General features: G+C 39.0%; 2 protein-coding genes across 4 annotated transcripts in view; one reads left to right on the top strand and one right to left on the bottom strand.

Moving 5' to 3' along the window:
- Positions 1–9,393, top strand: part of LOC139461948 (uncharacterized) — a 29,580-nt gene extending 20,187 nt beyond the window's left edge. For all 3 annotated transcript variants that reach the window (XM_071243435.1, XM_071243436.1, XM_071243437.1), the window contains exons 4-7: positions 243–472; positions 4,296–4,568; positions 5,163–5,252; positions 8,958–9,393. In XM_071243435.1, coding sequence (XP_071099536.1) covers positions 243–472; positions 4,296–4,568; positions 5,163–5,252; positions 8,958–9,280 — 916 coding nt within the window. In that variant the 3' untranslated portion in view covers positions 9,281–9,393. The remainder of the gene's footprint in view (positions 1–242; positions 473–4,295; positions 4,569–5,162; positions 5,253–8,957) is intronic.
- Positions 9,394–21,267: 11,874 nt separating this feature from the next.
- LOC139461947 (CD82 antigen-like) lies at positions 21,268–27,032 on the bottom strand. The gene is made up of 8 exons (XM_071243432.1): positions 26,967–27,032; positions 25,617–25,805; positions 24,830–24,904; positions 24,108–24,215; positions 23,533–23,595; positions 22,319–22,423; positions 21,850–21,933; positions 21,268–21,339 (listed from the first exon to the last, which is right to left on the bottom strand). The coding sequence occupies exons 1-8, from the start codon at positions 27,030–27,032 to the stop codon at positions 21,268–21,270; spliced, it is 762 nt and encodes a 253-aa protein (XP_071099533.1).
- Between the last annotated feature and the right edge of the window lie 465 nt (positions 27,033–27,497).

Here is a 27,497-nt window from a genome sequence, read left to right as displayed (position 1 = left end):
TAAAGAACAAACTCGTGTACTTTTAGTAATACTATGTTGATGAGATCAAATCGCACGATTACGGTTCTGACAATCTAGGTATTATTAGCACGGCGAATTTTGGTACTGGGACTCACGACATGCTTATCCTCTCATGGATAAGCCACGTCTTAGAGGACTGACCCATAATACCAACAGCATACCATTAACATTTAGTTTCTCCAAAGGAATAGTTGTGCGGATATGTTCCTCTCCAATTGTAGGATGAGCCAGAACATGATGTGGCTGGCCTTGTATGAGACTCAGGACACTGCCAACCAGTTCCTCAACCACGGCTGCATCAAGCCTAGCGACTCATCCAGCTGGCCTTGGGCAGATGCGCAGCCTGCTAATCTGCCGAACCAGGAGTTCTGTGTCGCCATGGACTCCAAATATCAGTGGAGTTTACAAAACTGCAATCAGACCTACAACTTCATATGTCAGCGAAACGATGGTAAGGGTAGTCGCACGGAATGTGGTGTATTACATTAACAATGCACGTACGCACGTTAAATAGTGGTTAAATAGTACTAAATACCCGTACATGGTGTGAGTGATTAACCTGCGTCGTGTTCGCCATTGTCTTTTTATGTATGTTTGTGTATTAAAACACATCTGTGACGTCATTCTATTGTTTGAACGCTCCATTAATTTTCAGGAATGGAGAGTTGCTTGTCAACTGTACATTATCTTGAAGCAGCATTTGAATTTTTCAAATATTTTCAACTGCAGAATATTTTGTCAAAGTGTAAAAGTAGGGATGAGTTTTAAGTAGAGGAATATCCTCGTAACTCTCCATTCCTTAAAAATAATGGCCTCGGCCCCTGCGGGGTCTCTGCTCCATTATTTGTAAGGAATGGAGAGTTACTCGGACAAATCACGCGTGTGTTTGTGTGGCTGTTTGTACTAGTCCGAACTGATGCCGATTTATAGTGCTAGCCCACTGAGATAACATGCCGAATCTTATCATGAATACCCAACTCAGACACAATATACTGACACCGAGCCAACCAGTCCTTGTTTTAGCCCCTTGATGCCGAGCGCCAGACAGGGTCACAACAAGTACCACCTTTTAAAGTCTTTTGGTACGACGCGGACGGGGATCGAACCCCGGACCTTCCGCTCTACGGGCGGACGCTCTACCACTGGACCACGGAGGCGGTCCCTTTCGGAGGGGGGTCGGGGGGGGGGGTGGGGGGGGGGGGGGGGTGGTCGGGGGAGGGGGGGTATGGGTATATGACATGTCAGATGATGAAGACATGCCTTTTGTAGCTATATTTCGTCAAATATAGTGTTCATATTGAATGCCCACAATGTCTTATATGTCTTATTGAAACTATTTCTGAAACATTCCTCTATCTAAGTGTGTGTTTGCATTATTCAGTCTAAATATAAGTCTAAATTAAAGCGAAAAACAACTTTTTCCATAATCATAATAAGAAATCTATACTTTAGTCCATTGTACGATTCTGACTAGATTATATGCATGTGTTTATGAATCACTATCAAACAGTGATGCATCCTTCAGAAACACAAGCAAGGGCAAGTCATTTATTCAGCTAAAAAGCACAGAAATATATATTACAAGTCAAAATAGAGAATTGCAAAGGTCAAATTTGGAAATGTTCTCCACCATCTAAATGACGTTCATGTGATACAGCTAAATTGTTTCCTTCGACCGAGACCCTCTTACATGCTTCCGAACATAAAAGCACAGCGTTCGATACAAGAAACGGCTCAGAAATACTGGTAACACATTTACACATGGCCATGTGCTTGGCTTCGTTAGATGACAATGTTGTCTATTGAACGGCCAACACGGGCATGCTTCAACATTCTCTTGTCTTCCTTCCGATCCTCGTGGAAACGGATAGTGTACTTTTTCTACTATAACGATTTAGAGATAAAAGGGTTTGCATGAATCAATCGGATAATAAGGTTATGACTCATGCACAAGCACGCCTTGTTAAAATCTGTGGCACTTGGCCATGTAGAGGGGATTTGTTTGTTTGTTGTTTAACGCCGCGCTCAGTAATATTCCGGCTATATCATTGCGGTCTGTAAAAAGTCGAGTCGGGACCAGACAATCCAGTGATTGATATCATAAGCATCGACCCACGCAGTTTGGATACAATGACATGCATCAACCCAGTCAGCGGGCCTGATCACCCGATCCTGTTAGTCGGCCCTTACGACAAGCATAGTCGCCTTTTACGGGTATCAATGTCGGGGAGGGTAAAAGTCTGGATCATATGTGGTGACAACTCGTCCATTGCAAGGTTATGGCACAACACCATCCGATCACAATTTCTGGTTTATTCCTATTAACATGAAAAAAACCACGTTTAGATAATTCGCTGCGTCCCCTTAATAGTATGGTCGTGGTTTGGAATCCTGGTTCGCCCCGATTATATTTCAAGTTTTGTCCTCAACAAACCCGTGCCCTTGGGTTTCACCACAGTAGTAAACATCCATGGCCTGCATCACTTCGGGGTTTCCTCCCACATTAGGCTGACACGCCGAGACATAACTGGAATATGTTTCAAAGCGGCGTTAAACCCAACTGTCCCTATCACTCACTCACTCACTCACTCACTCACTCACTCACTGTAAACAGAAAAGTAAAATACAATTTTACAATTCACGTCCATATGTTTGGATCTCGCAGTTGTCGCGTATCGTGACAGAAATGGTTAAACGAACATGCATGACCATCGGAACCATTACAATCTCATCTGATCATACTTAACACTTTATTATCACCTATTCGTGGACCTACACTCCCTGGTCTGCTGCCCAAGGTCTAGAATATACGTCTTTGTTATTCAAAACTGGCTTCCACAGTAGATATCGCTTAGAAATGAACTTTGCAAGCCATTGTGATGTCATCGGTTACCATGACGTCACAGTCAAAATCACTGATCTCTGCCGCTGAAGCTTGTCAGCTGTACTTTTTTCACACAAGACACTGGTTATAACTGTTTGCTGAAAAAATAAGAAGAATTATATCAGATGATAAATAGAATTTCCTTCTTTTGTCTCATCTTCCCGAGGCAAGGGTGTTAACTGACTTTGAAAGTCCAGTTTCCACCCTGACCGAACAAGGCTGGAATTCATGGGCTCGACCGTAGCGCCACCAGTGGTTATTACGAGTTATCCCTTCTAAGCCTCTCCTATGGACCAATCAGATTCCACCTATCGTATCACTTGCATTTGTTTCAAACAAAATTCCGGCTTACATAACGAAGTGCATCAAATCACGATGAGCACCTTGATTAAAACCATGAAAAGACTTGGAAAATGTCTGTTGACAACGAGTTGGCGGTGCACATGCTTTGCAAACCCTGCAATCCACGGAAATCTGAACGACATTTTACGAGCCGGATTTCGATTTCGGTGCGTGATTTTGTTTGGACTATGCATAGACTCGTAAGTCCAGCCAAAATGTAACTCCATAAAACCAGCCTAGTTCGGCAAGGGTGGAAACTGGGCTTTTATAATTAGTTAACACTCTTGCCTCGGGAAGATGCTTTTGTCTCGTCGAAAAAGGTTAAATACTCCCCGTCAAGTACCTGAGTTTTGAACTTGTATCGACTCGTGTTGATGTATTTTATATCAAAAGACAAGAACGAGATTCTCTATGTCTGATAGATTAAAGCATAGCTGATAGAGTGATCGTCATTATATGTAAGATTGCCACTCAAACAAAGCTTTGAATGCCTGGAATAAAATTGCCACGGCCGTCTTTTCGTCCCGGCCTTGTCAGCTCTCCGTTGAACATATCCTTGCCATGACCAAACCGGGAATATATATATCATTTTTACATTCATTGAAACGCTTGCGTATCATTTTCTCAAGGCAACAACCAGCCCAGGAGTGTACATATTTGTTGCCTTCAAAACGCCGACCCTATTGCACTTTGTACAATATATTCCATAGTTATTTAAAGAGGTTTTATATTAATATAAACGTGTTAAATATTTAAAAAAACTTAAAAATCAGAAATATTAAACTTGTTTGTAAGCATTCAGGATAGACATAACAAAAATATGAACTGGATAAGATGTAGATCAAATTTAGTCCGTATAACCCTCGTTTGCCTGTCCTCTCGTAAAAAGATACAAAGTGATGCACTTCTAGAGCAAAAACAGGATCGGCGTTTTCAAGCCATAAAAGATGAAATATTTAAATAATAACTGTCTTTCCTCTGCTGCATGTATGTATATGTTGTTTATTCGTTCAATACATGTAACAATGATGAATGTTTTGTCTTTTAGGGGACTGTTGGTTTGATCCCAGAGACAACACCATAGCTACTGCACAGACGTTAACAATTGATGACGTTGTCGTTGAAAGCGAGGCTGACTGTGCTACTTCCTGTCGTAACGGATGGATCAACAGTACGGAATGCTGGGGGTTTTCATACCGAGTCTCTGACAATACATGCAGAGTTCACTACCATACTGATTCCGCGATCTTCATCAACAATACATCTAACACCTTGGAGGTGAACACTGACTGGACATTCTATGCTAAGATATGCGTCGGGGGTGAGTTTCAGTTTATGCGGAGTTGCATAACTTGGTTCACAGATTCAGCAACGTGTTGATAACATTTCTAATTTGATAGTCTAACCCAATTTTTAAGAGTATGCTTTCCTTTGCGAGGGGTTTTATTCCATATTCGCCTATTCTATATTTGATAAAATTGAGTAAGGTTTATATCGTTCCTTCGTTCGTCCGTTCTTTCGTGAGCGAGCGTTCGTCCGTTCGTTCGTTCGTTCGTTCGTGAGCGAATTTGGGTTACGCCGCTTTGGACGGCATTTTAGTTATTTCTGTTAGAGGAAAGCCCGAAGTTACGTAAGTTTTAGACGCTTACCATTTTGATGACCCAGGATTTGCAAGTCTGCACAGCGGATCGTGGTCTTCCATACCCCCAAAAGAAATTACAGATCCAGCATAATGTCTCATGTACAACTGCATATGAATTAATGTTTCAAAATGTGTCGCTCATTGCTGTTGTAATTGCATCTAGTTCAAACGTATGACTTTATGTGTATGTATGCGTTTCGTTACCATGTTCATGAACAGAGTGGTGTGGTATGGCATAGTGGTTAAAGTGTATGATCGTCACCCATGTTTCAGGTTTGTTACGGAGTGTGAATGTTAACTACATCGACAATAATGTTGAACCGCGGGTTCTCAACTGCACCGATCTCGTCACTGTGGATGGCGGTAAGTACACGCCTATTGAATAATCTACATTGACCGTGTTGATCACACAAGAGCCCAGTCTCTATAATAGTCAAAACATACAAATGGTACCTATCGTATCGCAAATACTGTCGGTTAAGGGGCGCAAACTGTACATCAAATTACGGCACACTGGGCGATTTGCCCTTTTCCCCTTGCCCCCAAACCTGTTTTGGTCTAACATCGGTAAAGGTCAGATGGAGCCCTACGATCGCTTTCTGAAGCGGCCCCTAAGGTTGTTTGATGGGACTAGGACTTTCAATGAAACACGATGGGTTCAATACGTGTAATTGTTTTGGTAGTGGGAAATGGATCACGTCAATTATTGAAACGCATAATCCGTTTTTGGAGTCGGAAGTAACGCACATGTTACTGTACATCAGGATGATGAATGATGGTAGCGTTGTAAAAAAAGGGCGGCCAGAGCTGTGTCGGTCACGTAACGCCCCGTGCGGCTGGTACCGATGCCAAAATCTAGAGATGGTGCTGTGGAACACATTGCTTACTTTAAGTACAACCGACTGCGTTTTTCTTGCTTCCAGTCGATAGACAAACTTGTCTCGTTATACTTCAGTTAGCCCTTCCAATGAACAGTTTTAACCGACAAACTAACAGACAACCTTATGTTTCACGTGATAAGTATGTACGTGCATAAGTCCAACATTGATTTTTTAATAACTACTTAATTGTATATAAAATGATATCATTATCATGCTTCACATACCGAGTGCATGTTAATATATTGTATATGTGTATGGACCGCCTCCGTAGTCTAGTAGTAGAGCGGAAGGGCCAGGGTTAAAAGATGGTACTTGTTGTTACCCTGTCTGGCAATCGGCATTAAGGGGCTAAAACAAGGACTGGTCGGCTCGGAGTCAGTTTACTGTGTCTAATTAGGGTATTCATGTTAAACTGCGGCATGGTATCCCTGTGTGCTAGCACTATAAAATCGGCATCAGTCAGGATCAGTACAAGCAGACCGACACATACGTGCATGCACGTCGCTTTATAAGTACAATAATCTTTTACGCGACGTTAAACCCCATATCACCTCACCTCACCTCACCTCATATATGTATGTCATTATAAGATATGCATTATATATTCGAGCATATATGCATGTTGGAGCACAGATACAGGGACGTAATTAATCATGTTCACGCAGAACATTTGCCAGTGTATTGTGAGGGAACTTTTTCTGTTAACATTTATATATTTCACACACGTTATGTAATAGTTACAACCCGACGGTTAGAATAGGTCACCATAAAATTATTGTTTATTATAAACTGGATCGGGTGGTCAGGCGAGGTGGATGTCACCGAGAAGAAAAAACAAGCTCGTCACAGTCCGCAGCGCCGCTCTACTCACCGCTGTCCGGCGGTCGGCACAATTCGGCACAACTCGGCACAGCTCGGTGTCTTTATGTTCATAAGGGAATCGTAAGAGAACTTTTTGTCTGAAAAGTTTATTCTCTGGCAGTTTAATCTCATACATCTATGATCTCATATATGTATGCAAGCTTATTCATGTATTGAAAGTGTTTAAATATCTTTGATTACTGGGATTATCTTGTATTAAGTAAACTAAGCGGCAAAAGAAAGTATAAGTTGGCAATTTGTAATTTTCCTAAAAACAGCGATAACTAGTGGAAAGTTGGTATTGGGAATATGACTGCCCTGGAACAGGTACCAAAAACCACCTCACCCGGACGCGCAACCTTTGACGGCGCTCGTGCGGTGACAAAAAAATGGTGAAACAGGTTTCCCGCCTATGGGATAAACTGCACGTGCATGTTAGCTGTATAAATGCGTTCGTCTGTAGGGTATAACCACACGTGATGAAAGCACACAAGAGAAATGCCACGACTGTCACAGGAGCAGAGAGAGAGAGAGAGAGAGAGAGAGAGAGAGAGAGAGAGAGAGAGAGAGAGACAGAGAGACAGAGAGAGAGAGAGAGCCATCGGTATGGCCGAAATGGGGGCAACACAGGTCCAAATTGCCAGAAGGTTTGGTTGTACACCATTGACATTAGCCAGGCAACAGTACAGGCAGACAGGGAGGACACGGACAGGCCTAGAACCGGACGACCCCGAGTGACAACACCATTGGTAGACGGTCAGATACGGCTCATTCACCTGCGAAACAGATTCGTAACAACGACGGCGACGACGACGGCGACGGCAGCAACAGCGTTGGGACATCCCATTAGCCAAGGTACAGGACTACGACAACTTCGTGCTGCTGGAATCCGAGCTTATCGTCCTTTCCGAGGAATGGTACTGACTGCTCAACATCGACGCCTGAGACTGCGATGGTCGAGGCAGGTTCGACGCTGGCAAGTAAGAAATTGGCGTCGAGTGCTGCTTACTGATGGAAGTCGGTTTAACTTGTTTCGAAATGACGGCAGAGAACGAGTTTATCGAGGCAGAGGGGATCGTTTGGCTCCGGCGTGTATTCGAGAGGTCCATCCATTCGGCGGGGGAGGTGTCATGGTGTGGGGCGGTATTTGTGGAGATCAGAAGGCTGATTTGGTGATTATACAGGGAATCCTGAACGCTGTGCAGTACAGAGACCAAGTGTTGCAGCCAGTTGTGCTTCCGTTCTTACAAAACCAACAGCAGGGGAAATTGTTTCAACACGACAATGCCAGGCCCCATACTGCAAGATCGACTCGGATCTTTTTAAACCAGCAGAACGTTGACGTTTTGCCTGGCCTGCCCACTCACCCGATATGAATCCTATTGAACATCTGTGTGCCATCTTGACAGACAGATTAGAGCACGCCATCAGCCTCCCGTTAACAGATAAGAATTGCAGCAGGCCCTGTGAGACAAGTGGCAACGGATTCCAGTCCACGTCATCAGAAGACTGACCTCATCGGTGAGGCGGCGTATCACAGCATGCATTGAGGCAGCTGGAGGTCATACACGTTTTTGTTGGCAACTGTGTCGACAATGAACTTGTAGTGTGTCTGACAATTTTTTGGTGACATTTCAGACAACATTTGAAAATGAAATGTCTTACCCCGCCATTGTTTACCTTGAGCTTACATTACCTGTGACTGCACAATTTCATTCAAACTGTGGTTGATCAATCATTTGTTACCCCTCCCTAGATTATATTATAATTCACAACAAAACCTCTTCTTGCTATTTTTTTTATCGATCATGGAACTCGACCTATACTTTCTTTTGCCGCCCAGTTTAGATATTTTTCATTTATTTATGGTCATTTTTGCCACGGTACCTTACTAACTGAACATATCTGGTTGTAAAAGTTTAATGGTACTTTTGGGTAGCTTACGTTCAGCCCGCTAATTTTGGTACTTGCATCTACAATATCTGTTTAGTAGTTAGTTTGCAATTCTTTTTTTCCTTATTTCAGAAAGCACAATTAGTGTTAATTGCATTTCATCGTACACGACTGTATTTGACGGAGCTCATAATATCAACCACTGGTTTATCTGACCTAGACTCGATTATTTACAGGCCGATTCATAAAGTAAAGTTTGAATATTGTTGACCGTGATGTAAAACGGCATACAGGTTACAGATTCTGTGTTTACCAGAATGTTTTTGAATGGTACGTAGAGGAAAAAGCCAAAACACTTTGCTCAGATTTTATATTTTCAGATATTCAATAAACTTAATGTTTGTGTTTTTATTGTAACCATTTTGTTCTTCAGTGTTAGATGACGCCATATGCTACTGTGAATGTCGCGACCCTCCGCCGATGTGGGAACCAACTATCTCCTCATTGTCCTTGAAACAGAAGATTGAACAGATTGTCGCCGCACTCACCATTGACAGCAAGAACACTTCCGCCGCACAGCGGAAGCTGATCAGTGTGATGGACGATCGCCCTAGCTCCCAGAGTATTGGCTATATCGGAGTGGTGTTCCTATCGCTAGTGTTCGGGAGCATTATCATTCTCGATCTGAACGTACTTGTGTCACACACTAACAATCTCGTAAAAAAACTGAAAACCTCGACTTCTTCGGATGCTTAGTGAAAGAAAACAATCTGTGACTCAAAAGATTTTACCCCATAAAAATATATATTTAAATCTGTATTTAAAAAAAAGTCAAATATACAATATCTTGTTGAACTTTTATGTAGCAGTCAAATATGGGGGTGCATTTGGGGGTGGTGGGGGTGGGGGGTGGCAGGATAGGAGTTTTGTTTTAGACAATATATTCTACAGGTCACTACATCAATACACGCTTTATTCCTGTGACATGCAACAACTCCAGCGACCAATATAATATTTTTTTGCAAACTGTTATTTGTTTTTGTCTTTTTTTCTGGGACAAGATATTTTATCAAACAAATCCAAGCCCCATCACCCTAGCCCCTCGCCACCACATAACACAATAATTTTCTGATCGCGCATCAATTGTTTTCAGCTTTCATATTTGTATTTCTTATAACTTCTACCAATATTAACTTACATTATTACAACGAGACGCTTCAAAGGCTAATTTACAGATCACATGCTCTGCTTATAGTCAAATGTTGTCCAAACGAAATAGTTTGTTGAACTGCTGCGTCATGTGACCTTGATGATAACAGCATTGACTTAAACGATTTTTCAAACTATGAACGTAATGTCAACAAATTGTAATTGTTCTCGATATTGTGGCAATAAACGTTTTATATCTGATGATGTGTTTTTGTGTCACTGTCTGATATGCTCCGTTTCTCCGTTTTCGCATAATATTAAGGCATGCACGCGACAATGCCCCCCTCTTAATGTAAATACAAATCCTAATCAGACAGACCCGTGAAAATCCGGGTTAGAATAGGCCTTAAGCACCCAATGCTTGCAGTGGGAGGCGACTATGCTGGAGGTAAGGGGCGACTAATCACATAACGTGATCGGGTGCTCAGGCTGGCTGACTTGGTTGATGCATGTCATCGTATCCCAATTGCGTGGATCGATGCTCAGGATGCCAGTTACTGGATGGTCTGGTCCAGATTCGATTATTTACAGACCTCCGTCATATACCTGAAATATTGGTATATGAGTGCGGCGTTAAACAACAAACAAACATAATCAGACAAGAAAGACACATGTCAAAGAATGACATAATATATATATATACACAGATATAGTTAGTGAGTATGGTGTTACGCTGCTTATAGGGTTTCATAATCGTATCCATCGAACTCAAGCCGGGGACGAGCGAACGCTTCAACCACTAGGCTACCATCCGCCCCACGTAGATCATAGCGAGTTTACGTCTCATAACATTTATTAACTTTTAAGTGGAGATAGCATGTAATTGATAAAAGTAGGTCAAACCGCACAGTAAAACTGTGAGGGAAATATAACAGAAATCATGTAAACCAAAAGAGAGTGACTTACAGTGACCAAGACCTCGACCTACCCAGCATATACTGTGCATTAGCCAATTATCACACCTTGAACACCTTCATTGTGATTTTGTCTTCACAGGCAGTTGTGGGTCGGAATACGCTCACCTTTTCGCGAACACCTGGTGTCATCACTTTTGATAGTGGGTCATATCCGCATGCTTATGGAAAGGGGTTTGTTTGGAAGTGCTGTATTGAACCTTACAATGGTTATATTAATACGTGTTAATCTTAAGACATGCATAAGTAACAACTACATTTATTGCACATTAGGCTCGCACCAATTGCACTCCTGGCAAGTTGAATGTCCTTCAAAGCCCACTTTATACCCAAATTGCGTGTGCCCAACTAACATAAACAATTTTTAAGTTTTCATTATGGTTTTTCAAAAACGTTTTCGTCAAGACATTTTATGTGTGTGGAGACCCCGTTTAACAGTTCGACTATATTATGTAAGACGATCATTGGAACATGCAATTACCTTACGGCACGATACCCCAACAGAAGGTATGCAAAACAGTTGCTATATGCATTGAAACCAATAAACCAACACGTACTACTGAATGCGATAAATGCATGTTAATGTTAAATGCTGTGATTAAGACAAAGATGTGAATTTCAGGGGAAAGAATAAAAAAACTACTTATAACACCTTAGTATGCACCGCATCCATTCCTCAAATCTCGGATAACCATAACGTCTTCACATTTAAATAAATACGCAATTAATATGTTTTTGTTAGAATTATATCACAAAATTCAAATCTTTTACAATCGAAATAATCGAAAGTGTTGAAGATGAAGATTTGTGGAAGCAAGCAAGCAACTGCAATCTATCGAGATTTTAACGCAAGACCCGCATTGTGCCACAATCTGACAGTATTTTTTATGAATGTTTCAAACACATTGTGATTACTATTCTGGATATACCTATCTACAGGATGGGCGATGAAGGATCCTGAGGTATACACAGTTGACCCGGGTGAGTGCTTACATGACGTCTAATAGGAATATTGATATATCAATATTTGAGGTAAAACCTTACGTTTTTTCTCAACAATCTGCTAATCCCTCCGTTCAGTTGTCATGGATGGAAACTTTGAGGTCGTTGTATTTTGGATGTAGGTTTCATGATGACCCGACGACTAAGGACTGGAATTAGTTTGCAGAGTGAAACCACTTAGTCGTTTTAGGATCCACGTCTCATGACATGACCGGATTCATATGAATAAGATTTAAACAACATAAAGCTGATTTTGAAAGTATGATTTCAGATGTTAATAATGAAATGCAATATTTCAGTGCGGGTATCTTTGAAGCTCTGTGTGAAGTTCGGCTATGTTAAAGCTCAATGTGAAATACGATCAATATCAGTGCCAATTTTGGATTCGAACCCATGATCAAAACTGTGACTTTTAGGACCTTGGCAACTGGTGTAACCGAGCTGCTAGGTGTGTAGGATAAGGAATCAAGAACCCAGGATCAATATCTAGTGTAACCCAGTTGCCATGTGGATAGGATAAGGAAGCAGGAACCCATGATCAATAACTGGTGTATAGGACAATAAGGAAGCGAGAAGCTATGATCAATAACTGGTGTAACCATGGTGACATGTGGATAGGATAAGGAAGTAGGAACCCATGATCAATAACTGGTGTATAGGATAATAAGGAAGCAAGAATCCATGATCAATAAATGGTGTAACCATGGTTACATGTGTATAGGATAAAGAATCAAGAACCCATGATCAATAACTGGTGTAACTAAGTTGCCATGTGTGTAGGATAAGGAAGCAGGAACCCATGATCAATAACTGGTGTAACCATGGTTACATGTGTATAGGATAAGGAAGCAGGAACCCATGATCAATAACTGATGTAACCATAGTGACATATGTATAGGATAAGGAAGCAAGAACCCAGGATCAATAACTGGTGTTACAATGGTGACAAGTGCATAGGATAAGTAAGTAAGAACCCATGACCAATAACTGGTGTAACCAAGTTGCCATGTGTGTAGGATAAGGAAGCAGGAACCCATGATCAATAACTGGTGTAGCCATGGTTACATGTGTATAGGATAAGGAAGCAGGAACCCATGATCAATAACTGATGTAACCATAGTGACATGTGTATAGGATAAGAAATGAAGAACCCAGGATCAATAACTAGTGTAACAATGGTGCCATGTGTATAGGATAAGGAAGTAAGAACCCATGACCAATAACTGGTGTAACCCAGTTGCCATGTGTATAGGATAAAGAAGCAAGAACCCATGATCAATAACTTGTGTAACCATGGTGACAAGTGTATAGGATAAGGAAGCAAGGCCCCTTGATCAATAACTTGTGTTACCATAGTGACTAGTGTATAGGATAAAGAAGCAAGATACCCATGATCAATAAGTGGTGTAACCATGGTGACAAGTGTATTGGGTAAGGAAGCAAAAACCCATGATCAATAACTAGTGTAACCATGGTGACAAGTGCACTGGATAAGGAAGTAAGAACCCATGATCAATAACGGGGTGTAACCATGGTGACATGTGTATTGGGTAAGGAAGCAAGAACCAATGATCAATAACTAGTGTAACCATGGTGACAATAGTATAGGACAAGGAAGCAAGAACCCATGATCAATAACTGGTGTTCCCATAGTGACTAGTGTGTTGATAAGGAAGCAAGAACCCATGATCAATAACTGGTGTAACCATGGTGACAAGTGTATGGGATAAGGAAGTAAGAACCCATGATCAATAACTAGGTGTAACCCAGTTGCCATGTGTATAAGATAAAGAAGCAGGAAACGATGATCAATAACTTGTGTAACCATAGTGACTAGTGTATAGGATAAAGGAGCGAAACCCATGATCAATAACGGGGTGTAACCATGGTGACAAGTGTATAGGATAAGGAAGCAATAACCTATGATCAATAACGGGGTGTAAATATGGTTATAATTACAAGTGTATAGGATAAGGAAGCAAGAAACAATGATTAATAACTGGTGTAACCATGGTGACAAGTGTATAGGACAAGGAAGCAAGAACCCATGATCAATAACTGGTGTTCCCACAGTGACTAGCGTGTTGATAAGGAAGCAAGAACCCATGATCAATAACTGGTGTAACCATGGTGACAAGTGTATGGGATAAGGAAGTAAGAACCCATGATCAATAACTAGGTGTAACCCAGTTGCCATGTGTATAAGATAAAGAAGCAGGAAACGATGATCAATAACTTGTGTAACCATAGTGACTAGTGTATAGGATAAAGGAGCGAAACCCATGATCAATAACGGGGTGTAACCATGGTGACAAGTGTATAGGATAAGGAAGCAATAACCTATGATCAATAACGGGGTGTAAATATGGTTATAATTACAAGTGTATAGGATAAGGAAGCAAGAAACAATGATTAATAACTGGTGTAACCATGGTGACAAGTGTATAGGACAAGGAAGCAAGAACCCATGATCAATAACTGGTGTTCCCACAGTGACTAGCGTGTTGATAAGGAAGCAAGAACCCATGATCAATAACTGGTGTAACCATGGTGACAAGTGTATGGGATAAGGAAGTAAGAACCCATGATCAATAACTAGGTGTAACCCAGTTGCCATGTGTATAAGATAAAGAAGCAGGAAACGATGATCAATAACTTGTGTAACCATAGTGACTAGTGTATAGGATAAAGGAGCGAAACCCATGATCAATAACGGGGTGTAACCATGGTGACAAGTGTATAGGATAAGGAAGCAAGAACCAATGATCAATAACTGGTGTTCCCATAGTGACTAGCGTGTTGGATAAGGAAGCAAGAACCCATGATCAATAACTGGTGTAACCATGGTGACAAGTGTATAGGATAAGGAAGCAAGAACCCATGATCAATAACTGATGTAACCCAGTTGCCATGTGCATAGGATAAGGAAGCAAAACCCATGATCAATAACTGGTGTAACCATGGTGACTAGTGTATGGGATAAGGAAGCAGGAACCCATGATCAATAACTGATGTAACCATAGTGACTAGTGTATAGGATAAGGAAGCAGGAACCCATGATCAATAAGTGGTGTAACCATGGTGACAAGTGTATAGGATAAGGAAGTAAGAACCCATGATCAATAACTGGTGTAACCTAGTTGTCATGTGTATAAGATAAAGACGCAGGAAACCATGATCAATAAGTGGTGTAACCATGGTGACAAGTGTATAGGATAAGGAAGTAAGAACCCATGATCAATAACTGGTGTAACCTAGTTGCCATGTGTATAAGATAAGGAAGCAAGAACCTATGATCAATAACTGGTGTAACCATAGTGACTACAGTATGGGATAAGGAAGCAAGAATATGTGGATACTGAAACGTCCTACCGTGAACTTTACCGAGGATAACATTTCCTGAATTGAATTCGCTTGAATGTATCTTGTATGACGTGAAAATAAGGTGTTTTTATAACTATTCGTCCAACAGGGAATGTCGAAAAATGATCAGAAAAATATTTGATCATATTTGAGAATATGTTTCTTTTTTAACACTTCTTCTGCACGGACATGCCGCAATGATAATCTCGGATATCTGAAATATATATCGGTTGTTAAAACCTCTCTTGCTTCATATGTATACATTTTAATTTGTAAACATTACGTCATTCTTTGTCATGGAAACTAGTCATGAGTTTTTTCCCCTTTACTGAGTCACAAGGAAAAAGAAGTTGGTTGTCATACAGGACACTTTAGTTTGGTAGATCTATGGCTTATTTCAATTCATTTCATTCTTAGAACATAGAACAGATGCAGGTTACCATTCATTATCAGATTATCATCAACATATTTGCTATCATATTAACTTTATTTAGAGCACATATATATCATACATATATATCAGTCTGATCAACGCCCAATGTCGTTGGTTTACAATTTTAGTCGACTCTGACACCAAACATGTCGTCACGGAATATTTTGACTGAGAGATTTCATACTGAAGAGTTATGTAAAAGCATGCTATTTGTATTTGGAAATTTGAAAATACAGTGAGAAAGATTGTGTTCATGATAATTCAGCTGTAACTATGCATAAATGCATGTTGTATGTGAAACATTAAAATTAAATCATCAGTAATTAACAGCTGACATGCTTCATGTTACAATACTTAAATAATTACAGAGGCCTGTATAAGGTCCATAAGACAATAGATAAGATAAGAGAAAGGTGTTCCACGTTTTATACCCTCTTCATTGAAACCAGGACATGTCATCCAGAGGAGTGACAACCATAAACAGAATGAATTCTTCTCCACGTTTATTGCTCCTGTATTAGGTTAACGATGTTATTTTACAATTTGTTCTCGACGCAATATGGCCAGTGGGGTGTTACATCCTAATGTTCACCTTGAATGTTTGGAATATATTCTTAAAAGTATCTTTACGACATAAACAACACTGAAATATAAGTTGTAATCATTGTTTAAATAGTTATTGGCCATGGTTATTTGCATTCGTTGAATCAATAGTTTACTCTTCCTATTACAGTACACCCATTTTGTGCACATACAGATGCTATATTTACCTGCGTATGAATACCGCCCAACTTGTTGGATGAGTTAACTCTGAATCTGTATTTCTGCAAAGATGTCTTCAGAAGTTCATGGTACTTAATCTATAAAAACCATTTGGACATATGTTTTATGAGTGGGTTCTTAAGATCAGTTTTTTACAGATACTCAGAAATGTCTCTGAGACAGAGATTGTGTATTTCGATGCAAACCTCAACACCAGCTCGACATACTGAAGTAACCACTTTCACAGCATATGTACTCATAGGTCTATTCCGCTCTCCGTCATTTCAGGTCTATTATTCTATCATTTTACTTATGTCGGAGTTACTAGTATTTGTTGTCCACATGCTAACGTTACTGGTCACCATCAGAGTATGTGAACTCGAACAGCAGAGTAAAACCACTTCTGTCATAAGTAGATAAACCTGAGAGACAATGCAATCTTTTGGAAACAAACAAACAAACATGTAAAGACCCCTGTTCTTATGAGCCTGTTGATTGATTTGCAGGGTAGTTTTAGCTCAATATCCTTGTTATTTCTGCATGCATACATTACATCCGAAGTAGTCGAGTTCAGGAGAATGAAAGATAACTTTTTCAAAAATGTATGTTAGCCATAGCTGTTCTTTCGGGAGAATCGTGATTTCGAGCACGATGACTGCCAGTAATCCTAAGGTGGTGATTAAGAAAAATGGTGATGTACTGAAACATTAAAAGCATACTGTCAGCATACAGTTAGGCACTGCAAGATCTAGAGAACGTTTAGGACATTTGTTGAAACATAATTACATTTCACTGAACTATTTGACCGTCAACCAAAACAAAGATGTTAAAAATATACAAATGTGTTCTAGAAAGTGAGGTCCTCAGCAGGAAATCAAGCTGCTTAAACTCCTGATTGTGTGAATGTTGTTTTATGCCACTGTCAGCAATGATCCATATATATGATGACTGCCTGTAAACAGTCGAGTATGGCACACCAATGGTTGATATTAAGAGTTACGAACCATGCAGAAAACCCAAACCAGTTTACTTACCTCTTATAACAAGCAATAGACCTTGTGTTTCTTACCCAGGTGAACAAAATTAATATTACTGATCCACGCCCAAAATAAATGCAAGGTGTTTCATCTGAGTGAGTGAGTGAGTATGGTTTTACGCCGCTTTTAGCAATATTCCAGCAATATCACGGCGGGGGACACCAGAAATGGGCTTCACATATTGTACCCTTGTCGGGAATCGAACCCGGGTCTTCAGCGTGACGAGCGAACGCTTTAACCACTAGGCTACCCGACCGCCCCTGTTTCATCTGAAGAGGTTGGATCAAAATATGGTATTTATGCGATAAACAGTGTTTTGCATGCAGTGTTTTGAAATTTGATGTGGTCCTACCGTGGATTAGATACCGCTTAAGAGAGAACTTTTCTGTGTCGATATATACACTGTTGTCATGACGTGGTTTCTTTTGTGTAAATGTACTATGTAAAAACGTGTCGATCCTAAACACAAACATTGTCAAGTTTAGGTCTAGAATCTTTTTATAGTTGGACGTATTTAGGGTCTAAACGTGTTTAATAGCTGAACGTCTTTATGGTCTAAACTTATTTAATAGCAGAACTTATTTAGGGTCTAAACGTGTTTAACAGCTGAACGTGTTAGGGATTTAATGTGTTTAACAGCTGATCGTCTTTAGGGTCTAATGATGTTTAACAGCAGAACTTGTTTAGACTTGTATCCCTGTATTATCCAGGGTATATCAGATACACTACATTCTGCTGAATACCCCCGATGCATCCAGTGAGACAGCAACACAAAATCAAGAGTAGCTTTCTTCCTGGGTGTGTCTGAGGTATCTCACAGCACATTGCGTATATAATGATACTACCCTGGGTAATGGAGATTGTTAGAAATTTTGGCGTGAACTGCGATAACAACGATTACATCACATCTGTTGAAAACATTCGATTCAGGGTTAACACTTTCTGTCACTTCTATACCAAAACAAAAGCTTGGGGTTAAAAAATATGTATTCCTTGCGATTCATACAGCCATGTGGTTAGCATATATATATGTTAACCATTTCATAACTTCTATGTCAATATTTGATACAGCTACATATGTAGACTTGTGTCTTGTTTGTGTTTACATTTCATACAGTGTGTATTGCTGTAAATCATTTTGCTGATTTGTCTATCCATATGCATTGTTAATATTCTATGTTCCTTCTTCCTACGAATGTCAGCAGGGACTTGTTCATGGCAGCAGCTCCGATACGGCCACAGCAGACAACAAGCACAATGACACCGAAAGCATTACAGCTCCAGGCTCTGTAGGAGAGAAATTGCCCAGTTTCATCTTCAGTTCCAATCTCATTAAAACCTGTTCTTAGTTCCAGCTACCGCTAAACAAAGACCTGACGACATCCCATTACGGGTCATGTCAGACGGACCTTGCGCAAACTTTGACCGACCAATGGAATGACCAATCAGAAGACTGCTTTCTCGTGCTTTTCGGCACTAATTTCATATTGGCGACTACGCTTCGAAACATATTTTGACAAATTCTCGATTTAAAATTTGAAACCTGAACAAAAGAACATTGTGGAATGGCTAATAGATAGTCCAGATTGTATGGATTCAGTCGTTAAACCCGTAACTATCGTTGCTAAGGTTTTCGAGGTTGCATGATTAGAAATCACATTCCGACTGTCACTTTCATGATCTGGTAAGCGACGCTCTGATTAGTTGGGTGTTTCCACAATGTGAAGCTTCAACTGTAAATTGTTCATTTTCATTATGCAATATTTTGTATAACTGTATATAGGGAAAAGGCGGTAATAAGTGTTGCACTTGTGTCCAATCCCTTTGTCTTTTTGGACAATAAAATATGTTTAATAATAATAATAATAATAATAATAATAATAATAACACATTATTATTTAAATAATGGGATTTTTGTACCTAAAGTTTCTTGTGAGTATGTACCCAAACCGGTTTATGCTTTTGTTCCCAGAAAAAAAAAATGTGTTTCAGTAGCAAAGATACATTGTGCCAATGTGGATTGACCTCACTCAAGGACCACGTACAGATAATTATATTATGAACTTGATGAAATGTTTTATCATAATGTTCTGCTCATTGTTTGCTATAAACATGAAAAAATATATATAATCGTATATATTTAGTATAGTTTTCTTTGGTACTAAATCACCAAGTATTTTGGTTACAATTTTGGTTTGGGTACAAAAACAAATAGAACCTGCATTCAGCCAATCGCCGTGTACCTAGTTATATCCGTTGTGAAGATTTGGTAGGTTAGGGGTAGACGTTTTAGAAACATCCTTGATATTTAACCTTGTCCTTCTTGCAATGACAGATAAATCACAATATTGTGTTGTTATTATTATGGCACATCAATGTGTTATATCGCTTACCGTTGCCGTCGTTTTGAGAAAATAATTTTAACATTATCACCGCGGTGGAAATACTTTTCTGTATTTTCATTATAGTTTTTGACATTTTCGTTTTTGTTTTTCACATTTTCGTTTTTGTTTTTGACATTTTCGTTTGTATTTTTGACATTTTTATTTTAGTTTTTGACATTTTCGCTTCACTTTTCAGCGATTCAGTATCTACTTTATACATGATTTATCACATATATGTATGACAAATCGTGTTAATTTGCAAAAGGGTACGATAACAGTAAGTGAAATATCAAAATATTGAAAAACAGACTCAATGTCTCTTATGGACAACCGTACAATGCAGTAACATATTGAAGATCCGATCCCAAGAGCAACATGAAAAAAACTTACAGTTTAATGACATTATAATTACAGGCGTATTTCGGAAAACATTTGTATCACATTATAAGGGAAAGTCAAATGCCACTCGACCCGTGAAGATCCGGGGTAGAATAGGTCTTCAGCAACCAAAGCTTGCCGTAAAAGGCGACTATGCTTGTCGTAAAAGGCGACTAACGGGATCGGGTGGACCCGGCTCGCTCACTTGGTTGATGCATGTCATCAATCCCAATTGCGTGGATCGATGCTCATGATATCAATCACTGGATTGTCTGGTTCAGGCTATTTACAGACCGCCGTCACATAGCTGCAATATTGCTGAGTGCGGCGTTAAAAAACCAACCAACCAACCAAATGCCACTCCTTATCTCAATAACAAAGTTATTAGCACTTTCAGTTAAATACAGGGGCGTTCGGGTACATAGCCAGGTGGTTTAAGCGTTCAGTCGCAAGCCCATTTCTGGTGTCCCCCGCCGTGATATTTCTGGAATATTGCTAAAAGCGGCGTTAAACAATACTCTCGCACTCCAGTTTCATGACCTTGACCTTTAAACTCTGTGATGAACTGGCAGAAAATATTACATTATGTGGTGTAAGAACACGTAGGATACATGCTTTCAAGCTCACGTGTATTACCTTCTTTATCCTTTCATTATTTTAATAATATGGTTTATAGAAATTGTAGCCAGGTTTTATAACACGATCTCTGAATACATTGACCACATACCACTGTCACTCAAAAGTTAATTCCGTGGAGACCCCTTAAGCTTCCAAGATATAAATGTCCTCAAATTCCATTCTTAATTAAAAACACGTGTTATTATTAAACTGCCTTCTTCAGTTTGACTGCAATTTGAACTTATGGCAATTAATTAGGAATAATGACCAAGTACACAAAATATAATTGATGGATATTTCATTATTTGAAATATTTCTTCATTTTCAATTGTAAATGTAAGCGAAATAACTTTGAACACGTCATTAAATCATATTTTACCTCATTTCTGAGCGTAGCACCTATTGCTCTATTGGCAAATCTAAGAGATAAAAAGACAAATATGAATAAGATTCAAGTGAATCCAAATTGTTTTCTAAAGTTTGCTTTATTAGTTTAATGTGGACAGTTCAATTCAGTATTACAGTTCTAAATATCACTGTAATTTAATTACCAATATAACTACATAAGGCGGCATAGTAATAGTGGATAGAGATTTCAAATGTGCACTTGTTTATTCGACACTGATCGGTAGTATATCACATATTATAATGTAGAATACTGTTCCTTTTCAGCATTTCTTCTGCACAAACATGCGGCAATGATGATTCCGATGATCTGGGAAAAAAGAAGTAAAATTATCTTTAACTTTATATCTTTATCATAAAATTTCCTTCAGAGTTTCTAAAATGTGTCCAGCATAAGAAACACAATTAAGGCGTCTCCTCTTAAGGGATAGTCAGCATTATCTGTGTATCATTCGCTTTGATGAAGGCACATCTTAATGGGTGGATACAACTGTACCAATGTGTACGTGTTTCTATATAAGTGTGCCAAGTTGCCTCTCTTGGGCACGCAATGATCGTTGGTTCGAATCCCGGTTCGTTTTGATTGTGTCCACGTTTGTCAGTACCATATCCGTGATATAACCGGATATGGGCACAAAGAAACACTCACTGTTTGATAGTGTGGCGGACAACCGGCTATAAAAAATATATATTGCTATTGTAATTGGTATGGACAAATATTTTGTATTTTGGGTCATATTTCACTCATGTGTTCCGTATATAATTATTCAAAGATAATCTGTCTAATCAATGTCTGTTTAACTCGCAACAAGATACTTACTGCCAACGCAACGATAACGGTGTCAGCAACACAGCCTCTGTTCGCAAAGAGGCGTAGATAATAACGTATTTCTGAGTAACATCCCTGTAAGATACACAGACACATGCGTATCGATATCAAAATCAACATAAACATGGCCGTACCTGATGTTCACATGCATGTAGTTTGCATGTTGGAAAAATAGTTCAGTAAAAACAAAACAGAATTTACATCAACACGGAACTACCATAATGACTTTTCCATGGTCCGATAAATTCCGAGAAGTATTTATTTGTGAAGGGTATGTGTGTATGCTTATATAGGTTTTGGTTATTTAGATGAGACTAAGACATCCAGAACATTAGGACGAGATGTACGGATAACCCATTCACCACATCTTGCATAAAATATTTATGAACCATATAGTTTAAGATACGCTAGAGTTATGATCCTCGGAAATTTTAGAAAAGAATCTCTCTCTCTCTCTTACTTCAGAATACATCAGCTGATTCGGGCAGAAGTTGCTGCTGCTGGTCCAACTTGCGTCATGATCAGTATCAGCTGATGACACACAACAACTAATTGGCAATTTCCCCTGAAACATGTTTTACAAATATTTTGACTGTATGGACGGCTGTTTGGTTTGAGAATACATCAATTGTCATGTTTTGCGATTATTAGTGCGTCATTAGTCAGTTGATAATACATCTTTGATAGTAATTTGACATGTTAATCGAAAATTACATTTTTCTTAGCTTTAATGATATTTAGTCCGCTGTTATTGTTCATTATTTTTCAATGCCTTTATTATAAAAAGGTGCATTTACAACACGTCTCACTTTCCTGGCGGAGTTTACTGAGGGCGCGCTAATAATCATCTTTATGACGTCACACAGTTGGTGCACGGGGAATGACATAATACATAAATACGTTGCGAACATGGGTGTAGCGATGCCCATGGCATGCAGGTATCATATACACAGCAGAATAAGCCCATATAGCTCTGAATGTTTTACAAATTGCAGATCCATCTGACATTCTTCATTGGGAATGTTGCCATTTTAACATTAAGCGGTTGGTGCCCCTATGTGTGCACTGACGTTCTTCGGTACACATTGATCTTGCATGTTTTTATTTTTTGCTACCTATATTAAATATGTCCTGTTAGGGTTGTTCAATGATGTCAATTTTGTTCTTTGAGTCTCATTATCAGTAAGAAAATAATTATTTTCAAGTAATACTTTATTGGAAACATTTGACTATTGTTGAACTCTATTTCACTTGTACTTTTTGACAGAATTGCGGCCATTATCACCGTCCACAGTATCAGGACCACACGTATCTGCAAAAAGTATTCTACTGTCTTCAATCGCTGTTTACCTTTGGTAAATTAAACATCAGGTTATTTTCTATTTGACTAAGGTCGTTAATATACATTGTGATGACCATTTGTCAAATTTCAATCTTGTAATTTTCAGTGACACCTATAACAATCATAATATGAATGTTATGTTGCATATGATGACGTCACCCGTTGCAAGTGACAATCCACGCCTTAATGAACCAACATGGTACGTTTACAAATACCACCATGGACACGACTTTATAGCCAAAATGGAGGCATGAGTTGTGTATCGAACTATAACTCATTACTAATTATTGTTTACAACACCTTCTTTGAAACAATGAAATCACGGTACACACCTTATCATTGCCAGTAAACACCGCATCATAATCTCTGTAATCGCGAACGTCACAGCAATGTAACTGTAAAGATAAGGATTCGGTGTTAGATTGGACCCCTAGACTGAAAGGTAGAGTGAGGGCTTTTTAAGTCTGTTACTTGTATATGCATGTGAAATGCACATACATTTTTATAATGGAGGACATGCTATCAAATCAAAGACATTTTCTGCTTTAATAAGTGAGATTGGATATGAATAGTTATGTTAATAAAAGAGGCAAAACCTTTGCAATAATCATAGTTTTACGATTTCGGCAATATCATGGCCATGTATGTATGTACATGTTGCCCCGTGCATAAAACACTAGTCAGTAATCTACAGCTAACACATGACGGGATTCATGTCAAAGAAAAGCAAATATAAACATCTTGTATACGGTCTTAACAAATCTTAAAATAAACATAAAAAAATCCGTGAAATTACTTTATTTTCTTAGATAATAACGTTGATCTGCTCGAGTGAGCTACATGTACAGTTCCTGCACAGACAAACCACATCACTCAGTGGCGTGACAACCATAAATTGTCCTGTTACCTGTTTTTGAACATAGTCCCAATGTTTGGTGAACTCGGTAGCATTCTCGCTGTACTTGTTCTGCAAACGGTTTTGAAGGGTGCTACTGAAATAGTCTCTATTCTTTTCCTGAAAACATTAAACATATGTATGAACAGGTTATAAATTATAAAGAAATGTCTGTGATTTAGTCGTTCAGAAAAAAGTAGTTCACGACTAGCCTCAGCACCATCCTCCGCCTTCTGAAGATAACACCTTTGGGACGTATTTCCTGAAGGCGCTCGAAAATGACGTTACATGTCTCTGATACTATGATTTTGTTGATGCCCGAATAGATCCTGGAACTATTATCCCCACTAAGACAGCATATGTGAAACTTTGAGCAAAAGGTTAAAATTATATGAGTCAAGAGAAGACAAACGTCAGAAACAATTGCACACTAGGTGGAGAACAGACAAGTATAACAATATTGAAAGTGAGAAAGTGTTCTAAGTGTTGATGGGTGTGTGGGATGGGCCCGTGAGCTGCAACCCTTGATTGGTGTAGTGAGTTGCGCCTCTTGATTGGTGATGTGAGATGCGACTCCTGGGCAGGCCAAAAGTCTATGATCAATGTTTCAAAAGGAACTAAGATTATAATTCTTGCCGTAAAAAAAGAACTATGCCATTCTTTAAATTGTTATGCGGGGTAACCGTGTTAAAATGATGAAAGGATATGTCCTACACATCGTGGGTTAGACTTACCAGACCAAAGTACATGGCTGTCGATATGATGAACACCAGTATTACGATGGGGATGGTCAGGGAAAAGGCGATGTACTGAATAATTAAGAGCACACTATTATACGATATGAACATTACATAAGAGCTACAAATCAGTGTCAGGTACGCAGTTTCAACGTACCCTTGGGGCATGGACTGTTACCTGTGCTATTACACACACTGGTTTGTCTGTTACATATAGCGTTTTTAAACTGTTGCTTAAATATTGTTTCGGTATTGTAAAATAACATTCACTCATACCTAAGTATTATGACACCATAAGGGATTCAATTGGACAGATATCGATGTGATCAGGGGCGTCATGTGTGAACGAACATGTCATGGTAAGTAATCATATACAATATATTTGAAAGGATTAGGGGTGACTAAGGGGTTGTTTCTACTCTTCAGTCTTGTGTCAATGTATAATGCTGTAAAGCATTACCTTTAATTGCTTAAATACAACTGTGCCAGAAAATACCCTAATGAACTGTGGTCCTTGCTAATGTGTTCACTAATGTGTCAATGTATAATGCTGTAAACAATTATCTTTGTTATATGCAATTGTGCCAGTACATGTCCTCATGAACTGTAGTCCTTGCTATGATGCTATTGTAGTAACTGATATTTCTGTGATCTATTATCGTTGCTTGGATGCTATTGTGTCATTGGATATAGTGGTGAACAATTACCCACGCTTTTCTATAATTATATACAGCAACAAGTAAACTGTTATGAAAAATGTTAGTAAAATGTTGTTTGTTCATACCATTCCTAGCAAATACTTGTTCCTGGCAGCAGCTCCGACAAAGACCACAAGGGCCCCAATACCAATGATGATCCAGACGCTGTTGGCGAGAAATGTACTACTTCCATCCAGCTTAATTTGAGTGATGAAAGTAATAAAGGGGTTCACTTTGAAAAAAATGCCAAGTCCTATTGTGGCTATTCCGACAATCTGTAAAGATTCAAGATCTCAATACATTATCATTGTGACATAGAATACGTTCCCGGTTAATATATTCAGAAAATATGCATAAATCAGATTTCAGTTGCAAATGTGCTTCTTGTAAGAGGATATTTCAGCACTAGTGCACAAAACCATACCAGAATACACACTCAACACATTGTACAGCTTTGGGGAATCGAATTCGGCTCTTCGTAGTCACAAACTCAATGCTTGCTGGATTCTCCGGGCCTGTATTGTATTATGAGCACAAAGTTCACGAGTAAATGTAGTAATACTGGTGTATTACGGTGTCCTCACTCACTCACTCATAGTGCTAACTTTAAAAGCATTAAGTTTATATGTGAAGACGTATTACCTGCCCTGTCCGGTATGGTAACCAAACGTAAAGATTATATTTGCATACATTACAAATATAAACAAAATCATATGAAATCTCTGCTGATAGGCATACACTGTAAATATATAAATCTGAATTGTACCTCAAATGTTGTGAAATGAAGAGAACAAAGGCTTGAGTTTAGAGGATATTGCTCAACATGAAGGGAACATTGAAGTTTTATGGATAGATTATTGTCACTCTGAATCTGTATGCATATATTTAGATATGAAGCAGACGAGGCTGTTTCTCTCGTCTCTTTTATGGCGACCTCAGGTGAATAAATCAGTGGAAGGTCACAGGCTATTTGACCATTACCGATTAATATCAGATCATTTATGTACCTGAAGTTAAGTGAAACGTTTTTGGCAAAATTGGATGAGCAAGGAGGGGATCTGAAATTAATGTTCACATGAATGTCTGCATGAAATGCGTCACAAAACTAATGCGAGTGCCATCTCATAGCATAGAATGCGTCATGAAATTAATGAGTGAGTGAGTTAATGCTTTAAGTCACATCGGCAATATTTCAGCCATGTCGTGACAAGTATGAATTTTATATATATAGTAATCATCATATAATTCAGTAAGGTATGATAACGGTTCTGTTGAATAATAACATTTGCTGTTTCCTGCTGTAGTTATTTGACAAGGTTACAAAGAAAAACACATTGTAAATTTTGCTTGAGTAACTAGTTGAACAGACTTTAATTGTATCAAATAGGAGGGTTTCAGAAAAGTTTATATTTAGGTGAGGAGGAAAAGCAACTTACAGCAAATATGACATTGAAGAAGATGAAGAGGCACCTGAAGGTCTTTGTGCACCAGCCCAGTTCCATCTTAGCGTGTGTAGTCTTGAGGAATATGGCTCCAGGTGTAACAGATGTAGGTGAGAAGTTTGACCTTAGAGTTTACCTCTGAAGCACAACATAACTCATATAAGCAACTAATCTAAGTTGAAAAACTTATCATACTTTTTAACCATTTTTGCTACAATGATACTCCCAATTACCTGAACAGACCAGTAGATTTAACGTAGCAATTATCTACACGCATTTCGGTGTTTTGAATACAATGTCAGCATAAAAAAATGTTCTGTTCTATCAATTTGCAGATGTTTAAACATATGTTATCATTTTGAAAGAGATTGTTCGGAGACTGTCATGTTAGTAGGGCTTATCCGTACATTTCCTAGTGAACTATTTATAGCAAACATCAAACACATGAGCATAGAAAGAGGAAACCCATATGTCGTGACTATATAAACAAAAGCCACAAAACATTCTCCATAATCATCAGAAATA

The sequence above is a fragment of the Haliotis cracherodii genome, unplaced genomic scaffold (genome assembly GCF_022045235.1).
Source record: "Haliotis cracherodii isolate W230 unplaced genomic scaffold, xgHalCrac1.p SCAF_15, whole genome shotgun sequence".
In the NCBI taxonomy this organism is placed as follows: Eukaryota; Metazoa; Mollusca; class Gastropoda; order Lepetellida; family Haliotidae; genus Haliotis; species Haliotis cracherodii.
Note: the sequence above shows the minus strand (reverse complement) of the source record. Positions and strands in the feature narration are given on the sequence as shown.